At 38.5% G+C, this 10,000-nt stretch overlaps 1 protein-coding gene across 1 annotated transcript in view; it reads right to left on the bottom strand.

The window, feature by feature from the left end:
- LOC136825427 (irregular chiasm C-roughest protein-like) overlaps positions 1-10,000 on the bottom strand; it is a 212,039-nt gene that overhangs the window by 33,157 nt on the left and 168,882 nt on the right. Inside the window, exon 10 of the mRNA XM_067081815.1 lies at positions 930-1,037. Coding sequence (XP_066937916.1) covers positions 930-1,037 — 108 coding nt within the window. The remainder of the gene's footprint in view (positions 1-929; positions 1,038-10,000) is intronic.

Genomic DNA, 10,000 nt, shown 5'->3' with positions numbered 1-10,000 from the left:
AATCTCGACCACCAAAGCAACCGTTTTCCGTTTTGTTCCCAATCACATGAACGCGGCAGCGAAACACATCCACACCGCCGTTCGAAATTCTTACCAGAAATCAAAACCGACTCAAAGGGAAGACAAAGCCAAGGAGCCGTGCACATTTGCACAGTGAAATAGTATCCCCTGATGCAAAGGAAATGACAATTTCATCTTGGGACATAATTCGGGCGCGCGTGTTGCAAAATCATTATCAAACTTACCACCCACTGAGACGCAGAGAGGACGCCATTTGTATACTTCTGCACTTATTTTTCGCTTAGGGGGTAAATGGATACAGTTTGCAATTGACTGACACAAGATGGGTTGCAAAGATATTAAGATAATCTCACCTGATAAAGGAGTTATTTTAAATTCTACCTTCAGTTGTTTACTATATTAAATAAAATCATTGATAATTCGTTGCTTACCTCCCCTGATAAAGGATTTATTTTAAAATCTACCTTCATTTGATTAATGTATTAAATCAAATAATTGTTAATTCGTGGCTTCCCTCATCTGACAAAGGATTTATTTTAAAATCTACTTTCATTTTTTTAATATAAATAAAATAATTGATAATTCGTGGCTTCTCTCCCCTGACAAAGGATTTATTTTAAAATCTACCTTCATTTTTTTACTATATTAAATAAAATAATAATTCGTGGCTTATCTCCCTGACAAAGGATTTTTTTTTTTTACTTTTACAATGTTAAATAAAGTAACTGATAATTTGTGGCTTATCTCCCAAGATAAAGATTTATTTTAAAACCTACCTTTTTTTTTTACTATATTAAATAAAACAATTGATAATTCGTGGCTTACCTCTCCTGACAAAGGATTTATTTTAAATTCAACCTTTATTCGATTAATATATTAAATCAAATAATTGATAATTCGTGGCTTACCTTTCCCACTGGTGTGTCTCTTATTGCAGAGGACCAACGATGCCACAATCACTGCCACAACGATCAGTGCCAGGAATCCACATACCAAGAAGAGGACTGGAACCGTTTCTGGAACAGAAGAGAATAAATCGTTATTGACATGAAGAAGAATAACTCGCTTCTAGAATCATGAAGAATAAATCGTTCCTGGAAGGGAAATGAATAAATCGTTTCTAGAATCAGGAAGAATAAACCGTTCCTGGAATGTAAAAGAATAACCTCTGGAATCAAGAAGAATAAACCGTTTCTGGAATGGAAAAGAGTAAATCCGCTTCTGGAATCAATAAGAATAAATCGTTCCTGGAATGGAAGAGAATAAATCGCTTCTGGAATCAAGAAAAATAAATCGTTTCTGGAATGGAAAAGAATAAATCATTTCTGGAATCAAGAATAATAAATCGTTCCTGAAATGGAACAGAATAAATCGCACCTGGAATCAAGAAGAATGAATCGTTCCTGGAATGGAAGAGAATAAATCGCTTCTGGAATCAAGAAGAATAAATCGTTCCTGGCATGGAAAAGAATAAATCGCTTCCGGAATCAAGAAGAATAAATCGTTCCTGGAATGGAAAAGAAAAAATCGCTTCCGGAATGAAGGGGAATACATAATTTTTCTGGAATAAAAAAATAAATCGTTACTGAAATGAAAAAGAATAAATTGTTACTGGAATGAAAAAGAATACCTCGTTTCTGGAATGGATAATAAATCGTTTCTGGAATGAAAAAAAAAAAATTCTGGAATGACGAATAATAATTTTTTTTTTCTGTAATGAAGAATACATTTTTTCTGGAATGAAGAATAATAATTTTTTTCTGGAATGACGAAGAATAAATCAGTTTTGGAATGAGAATGAATATACAGTTTCTGGATTTGAAAAGGATACCTCGTTTCTGGAATGAAAAAGAAAAGTCGTTTCTGGAATGGAAAAGAATAAATCGTTTCTGGAATAAAAAAGGAATAAACCGTTCCTGGAATAAAAAGAATAAATCGCTTTTGGGATATCAAAGAACAAAACTTTAAATGTCTTGAGGAGATGAAAGGATGATTTCACCAATATTTTAAAGTAATGCGTCGAAGGGAAAAATTTTTTTCTTTAACCTTTACCAACATTATAGGTATAGATACGTCATATTATTTCCTGTTAAGTAAATATTATTATAACAAACTGATTTTAGCTGTTTAGATATTGCAGACATAAAAGGAATTTTTTACTGGGCAGGTTGAAAATTGCACTTGTTCCATTACATGCAAACACTTTAAGTATATGAATCTTCATCATGGACTCAGAAGCTTGCTTGTTATCAATTTCTCTTTGTTTATCTCTCTCTCTCTCTCTCATGTCCTCTCTCTCTCTCTCTCTCTCTCATGTACACACACACGTGTACATACACAGTTATCTCCTTTGGAATAACTACCGGCCTTCGGGACAGTAGGTACCGTCCCTAAGGTAGGGACTTGCCTTCTGCCCCTTCTCTTATACTTTGTCAATTTTGACAGCTTGGCTAGACTAGTAACTGTAATAACCAACTAGTTTCTAAGTTGATTCACATCGGGTACGCCACATATACAATAACTATTCATCCGAATGAAATAAAATCATTGCTCTTTATTATTCTACAACTCAGGGAGGTAAAACTTATCATGTCATCGCTAAACAGAAAACGCGTAACTGGCTCCATCAAGCATTACTGATTATGGCCTGGGTGCAACTTTCTTCCTGATAACTATTTACACAACTTTCTTCCTAATATCTACTTTCACCAAATACACACACGCACAGACACACACACACACACACACACACACCCTCATAATCTTGCACCTCATGGCGAATGTCCCTGTGAACGGAACTCCTGAGCAAAACAATAACGGAATTCAATAATGGTGAATGTTCCCCGGATTGAGAAACAATGGCTACTTAACTACTTAGTCCTCAGGGAATGTATGTAAGATCCCCGTTACTGCGTTCTCGTTGCAAGAGGAGAAATCTGATTCACTTCCAAATAACAGAGACAACATGAGCCACTAAGAGAGAGAGAGAGAGAGAGAGAGAGAGAGAGAGAGAGAGAGAGAGAGAGAGAGAGAGAGAGAGAGAGAGAGGTTAGGCTGAAATTATGAGATCACCTACACTGAATAGTACGGATATCAATGCTCTGTACAGCAGGAGAAAACTCTTGTGAGAGAGAGAGAGAGAGAGAGAGAGAGAGAGAGAGAGAGAGAGAGAGATCAGGTTGAAATTATGAGATCACCGTACGAGTACACTGAACAGTACAGATCTACATATTCTGTACAGCCGGAGAAAACTCTAGAGAGAGAGAGAGAGAGAGAGAGAGAGAGAGAGAGAGAGAGAATTGGCCTCTGGGTGCAGAAATCATTACGAGAGAAAACAAAAGGCACTACGCCGCATACGGGATATGAGAGCCATCTCGCCGCCCCCGCCCCGCCGCGTATATTAGGGCTACAACAGACTATAGCCATGAGAACCGCTGCTGTACAAGGCGTGACTTCCCCTGCCCCACAATGGGACACATATCCCCTCTACTCCTCTCCCTCCTCCTTCTCTCCTTCCTTTCCTCCTCCTCCTCCTCCTCCTCCTTCTTATTTATCTTTTCTTTCTTTTTATACTTTCATTTTTTATTCTTTTACTTCGCTTTTTTCTTGTTTTATTCTTCTTCTTTTACTTCGTTTTTTTCTTGTTTTTATTCTTCTTCTTTTACTTCTTTTTTCTTTATCTTCTTCTTCCTTTCTTCTCCTTTTTCCTTCTTCTATTTCGTCTTCTTCTTCTTCTCCTTCTCCTTTTCCTTCTTTATTTTGTCCTTTCTTCTTCTTCTTCTTCTTCTTCTTCACCCAGGCAAGTCCTTTCAGCGAAGGATTTTCCTTTCACTATTGGAGCATTTGTAGGACTTCCTCTGTGAACACGAACCTTTTCACAGCTCTGCTATTTAGCTCGGCGTTGGGGTGGGGATGAAGGGGAGGGGAGGGGAGGGGGTGGGGAAGGGTGATGGTGCTACTACGTTTGAAATGGACGTTACTCCATAAACTTCTGTTGAGGGAATTTTTTTTTCTTTTAGTCTCCGTCCCTCTTTATCTGTCTATCTATTTTTCTTTATTTCTTTATATTCTATCTATCTATACACTCCCACACATATATATATATATATATATATATATATATATATATATATATATATATATATATATATATATATATATATATATATATTTATTTATCATCATTTATTTATATATATGTATATATTTATATATTTCATAATATATTATATATATATATATATATATATATATATATATATATATATATATATATATATATATATATATATTACATATATTTATATTTTATATATATATATATATATATATTTATATATTTCATATATATATATATATATATATATATATATATATATATATATATATATATATATATATATATATATATAATATCGATGGGAAATTTATAGATGAGAGTGTGCCTGCGCTAATATACTGTACTTGCTTGGATTATTCAAAAATATTCCATCTAAATATTCCCTCTTCAGCTAAACCTACAAAAGGATTAAAAGATTAAACAGATGTTTCCAAATTGGTTGACCATGGCAACCTGAATTTTATTTTTTTTTTTTATTTCTGCACTGGATTAGTAAGTTCTAAGTACAAGCACGCTGAAAGTCAGAAATGTAAATAAAAAGTAAATAAGTAAATAAATAAGTTAAATAAATATATAAATACATAAGTATATTCGAGGGACATAAAATAAACAATAAATTAATAAATAAAAAAATATAAAATAAATAAATATTTGCAAAAGCAAAAAACTTATGAAAGAGTTAACTCTTAAAAATCTGCCGCCGGTGAACGACTTATTAAGACGACAAACCGCACATGAAAGTAAGGCGACAAAGTTCAAACGACCTCAGGAACAAACTTAAAAAAAAAAAAGTTGAATTTCTTCTCCATGAAAATTGTAATTTTCTCATCACCCCTGGGGAGGGGGCGCTCCCCCCCAACCAAAGAATATCCTTGATTACTTAACGACACTTGGGAAATATCCTCGCCAGGAAACAAACATGTCGACAGCCGGGAAGGCGCAGAAGAATATGAATAATTCGGTGGAGGTTTTTCGCCTGAGAGAAGGATTTTTTCTTTTTTTTTTGCCTTTTCTCATTTTTTTTTTTTTTTTTACGCGGTGAGACCCAGCTTTTGCATTATTTTCGCGAGTGTGTGTGTGTGTGTGTGTTGCCCAGGGAGGTTGTGGACCAAAGGATGAGTGTGGGGTAGGAGAAGGGGAAAGGGGAGGAGGAGGAGGAGGAGGTCAGGAGGAGGAGGGAGGAAAAGGGTCAAGGAGAAGGAGGAAGGAGGAGGAGGAGGGGAGGGAGAAGGGTGGATGAGCAGGGGAAGGGGAGGAGAGAGAAGAGGGGCAAGGGGAGGAGGAGGAGGAGGAGGGGGAGAAGGGTGGAGGAGGAGGCAAGGGAAAGGGGAGGAGGAGGAGGGGCAAGGGGAAAGGGTCGAGGAGGAGGAGGGAGAGGAGGAGGAGGAGGAGGGAAAAGGGTGGAGGAGGAGGAGGAGGAGGAGGAGGAGGAGGGAGGAGGAGGAGGAGGAGGAGGAGGGGAGAAGGGTGGAGAAGCAAGGGGAGGAGGAGGGGGAGAAGGGTGAAGGGGAAGGGGGGAGGAGAGGGAGAAGGATGAAGGGGCAAGGGGGAAGAGGGGAGGAGGGGAAGGGGAGAGGGGAGGGAGGGAGAAGGGGAAAGGGTGGAGGAGGAGGAGGAGGAGGAGGAGGAGGAGGAGGAGGAGGAGGAGGAGGAGGAGGAGGAGGAGGAGGAGGAGGAGGAGAAGGTGGAGGAGGAGGGGAGGAGGAGGAGGAGGAGGGGAGAAGGGTCAAGGAGCAAGGAGGAGGAGGAGGGGGGAGAAGGGGAGAAGGATGGAGGAGGAGGAGGAGGAGGAGGAGGAGGAGGGGAGGAGGAGGAGGGGGAGAAGGGTCAAGGGACAGGGGAGAGGAGGGGAGGAGGGGGGGAAGGGGAGGGGAAGGGAAGGAGGGGGAGAAGGGTGAAGGGGCAAGGGGAAGGAGAGGAGGAGAAGGGGAAAAGGGTGGGAGAGGAGGAGGAGGAGGAGGAAATAACTAGTAAGAATGAAGGGGACACATCTTTGCTCTCAGAGCACTCAAGCGTGGTGTTTTCGGACGCAAAAATATTCCAATTTGCATTGTCGAGAAATATAACACAAAATATAACACACGGGTCACTTGGATTTGAAGAGAGCTTTTACTAAATATTAGGTCTGATGGCAAACAATTTTCTGAACAATCCTTGAACTGTGATAAGGGTTTAATTAACAAAACACTCGAGATCTATCATAATAAAAATCTAATAAAAAACTCGCTAAAATGATGAGGAAACATTTAAATTTGTTGATAACTTTTCATTTATAGTCAGACTTTAAAGGAGAAATGAGCAGGTTCTCGAAAGGTCTTGTAAAATTTATAAAGAAATTAAGCAATGTATACATGGAAAAAATGGGTAGATTTGAACATAACTGATCAAATAACCATGAAGGGAAAATAAAAAAGTTAATTAGTATATTAAACAAGTAAAAAATGCGCCGAAGTTTCTTCGGCGCGATCGAGTTTTCTGTACGGTGTATAATGCTGTATGAGCCGTGTACCCATGAAGCTTTAAGCCAATGCCCGGTTGTGGCCTGTCCTACACCGTTGCCAGACGCACGATTATGGCTAACTTTAACCCTAAATAAAATAAAAATTACTGAGGCTAGAGGGCTGCAATCTGGTATGTTTGGTGATTGGAAGGTGGATGATCAACATACCAATTTGCAGCCCTCTAGCCTCAGTAGTTTTAAGATCTGAGGCTGGACAGAAAGAGTGCGGACGGACAGACAAAGCCATCTCAACAGTTTTCTTTTACAGAAAACTAAAATAGAAATAATGAATCTTTCCTTTAGCAAAGATACTGTAGATGCTCAAATGTATTGTAATAAAACATTTTATTCAAATATAACAATTTTACAATTCAAAATTCTAACATGATGTCTACATAATTTTCTTGTGCACTTAATAACATGAACTGAATTAACAGTCATTTAATGAGAGAGAGAGAGAGAGAGAGAGAGAGAGAGAGAGAGAGAGAGAGAGAGAGAGAGAGAGAGATAATCTGTCAAGAAAAATAATGTATAGAAACAATGCATTAAAAATAGTTATTGGGATAACTGGGTCAAGTTTAGGGAAGTTTGAATTTTTAGTTTTTTTAATTTTTTTTTTAAGATTGACATTTCCGAAATCACACCAATAACCTTAACCACAGATGCGATGTCTGAAAGAGCCGGAAATAATCCCCACAGCAGGACGTCAGTTAACAAAAGATCAAATTATAATGTACTGCTGGAGGATAACCCTTCCGGTACTCACAATCCCCTCCCCCACCACCCCCATCCGTTCATCCGGCACCTGTACATCCGTCACCTGTTCACCTGACACCCATTCACCCGGCATCCATAAATCCGCCACCCGTTCATCCGGTACCTGTTCATCCGGTAACCATTCATCCGGCACCAGTCCATCCAGCACCCGCTCATCCGGCACACATTCATCTGGTAATCGTTCATCCAGCAACCCTTGTTTATCTGGCACCCATTCATCCAGTACCACCCGTTCATCTGGCATCAATTCATCCAGCATCCCCCGTTCATCTGGCACCCATTCATCCAGCATCCCCCATTCATCCAGCATCCGTTCATTCGGCACCCTTTCGTCTGGCACTCATCCATACAGCAAGCCCCCACCTCCATGCATCTGGAACCCCCCCGTTCATCCGGCACCCCTGTTCCTCTGGCACCCATTCATCAGCCACCCGTTCACCCAAACCCATTCCAAAGGTCCACTTATTTTTTATTACTTCCACTCACACAACAAAAAAATAAAGCTTGAATCTTTCTGTAAATATAACCCCATCAAAAAACTTGACCAAGTCCATCAAAATAACATGGCATAAATCATCTACCTTTTGTCACTCGTCCTTTTTATATATAAATAACTTGCCCTTCCTCCTCCTCCGTCCTTTTTATATAAATCATTTCTCTTTTCTTCTCGAGACTCTTTCATGTCATATACTATTCTGTAATAATGGAGTTTCCCTGGAAGGGGCGAAGGACATTAAGAGATAAACAAAATAAAATATTTCTTCCGGAATTTATCTTTCGGGTGGATGTTAAAAGATAACAAGAGTCCTGCAAAGTTCTTATAAAATTATCCATTAATATTATAAGATACCACTGTGTTATATGTTTCCTTGTCATGCTGAGTAGGAAAATGAAGAATTAAATGTCTTAAAAGTGGGCATCCCTAGTAACAGACCAAGTTATGAATTATAAGACAAGTGTTTCCTTGTCTTTTTAGTTACCTGGATACACACTGTTGTATCACAATACAGAAACACATGACACTTCAATTCCCTTAAGTTGATTAAGTTTCTATACTGAAAGGATTTTTCCAGTAAGGAGAGAGAATTCTCAACCCGCATGGGATACAAAGGCATACGATTCTTTTGTCCCAAAGAATTCACACTGCAATGTCAAGACAGGTATTTAACCAAGAAATGGGATTTCCAATTTTGATGTAGACTACTTGTGGACTACTTAAACCATTGGATTGAAAATAAGATGCTATTCAACTTTATCTACTAGTTCCTCATTGGAAACCATTGGGCGAGTTTTACGAATGATGAATTAAGATGCTATTTCAGCGTTTATGACCTCCCGGTTACAATTGGTTCAGAGCTGTTAATCAGCTCAGTGGTCTTGTTAAACTAAGGTATACTTATGACCTACTGATTACCAGTAACCTTGAGAATTTACCGGACCGCTGATAACATACCGAATAACCTGAATTCAATTTATGAGGAGTACATATTGAAGCAGACACAAGTTTTCCTGATTTTATTTTGAAGAAAAGAATTCTCAAGTTTTCCCGATTTCAATTTGTTGAAAAGAATTCTCAAGTTTTCTTGGCTTCATTTTGAAGAAAATTTCATTTTTGAAGGAAAGAATTCTCAAGTTTCCCTGATTTCATTTTCCTGTTTTCATTTTTTGAAGGAAAAAGTCTCAAGCTTTCCTAATTTTTTTGAACTGAATTTCAAGTTTTTGAAAGGAAAGAATTCTCAAGTTTTCCTGATCTAATTTTGAAGGAAAGAATTCTCATGTTTTCCTGATTTCATTTTGAAGAAAAGAATTCTCAAGTTTTCCCGATTTAATTTTGAAGAAATGTTTTCCTGATTTCATTTTAAAATGTTTTCCTGATTTCATTTTGAAGAAAATTCTAAAATGTTCCTGATTTCATTTTGAAGAAAAGAATTCTAAAACTTTCCTGATTTCATTTTGAAGGAAAGAATTCTCAAGTTTTCCTGATTTCATTCTGAAGGAAAGAATTCATTCTATTGAAGAGCGATGGTTGCCATGTAAAAGAGCAGCCGCTAGATTAGAACAATAATAATGAATGATAAGAGCATTCTCCAGCCAAACGGTTACCTAAAAGGGTACGGCATAATTTCTGAGAATTTGCCTCCCTCCACGCGTCACCCAACAATAGCGGAGCTTCCCACACAGACAGACACAGCCTACGTCAACGCTCTTTGTTTGCCAGACACACCAACGAAGAAGTGGAACACCAGAGAGAAGGCGACAGTGCTACGACGATTGCACAAAGCACCTCTTTCGTGTCTACTATCACAGAGGCAAATTGCTCCAGTCAAGTAGGAAATAGCTTCGAAGAGAGGAGAAGAGCAGCTATTCCCCGACTACTGGCCTACGGTAGGACATGCTAGCCTGACTTTAAAACAATGTTTGCAATGGGTTATTACTCATTGAAAGCCATATCACTCAGCCTCACCAAGAAGTTTTAAAAGGGGCTTAGGCCTCACCTTTCCAACGTCCTTTCAAACACCTGCCTGGAAATTTAGGGTGTCACTGGGTCCAACACGTTTTCCGGCATCGTGTGGAGAAGTTTT

The sequence above is a fragment of the Macrobrachium rosenbergii genome, chromosome 37, assembly GCF_040412425.1.
Source record: "Macrobrachium rosenbergii isolate ZJJX-2024 chromosome 37, ASM4041242v1, whole genome shotgun sequence".
NCBI classification, from domain to species: Eukaryota; Metazoa; Arthropoda; class Malacostraca; order Decapoda; family Palaemonidae; genus Macrobrachium; species Macrobrachium rosenbergii.
This window is presented reverse-complemented; position numbering and strand designations above follow the sequence as displayed.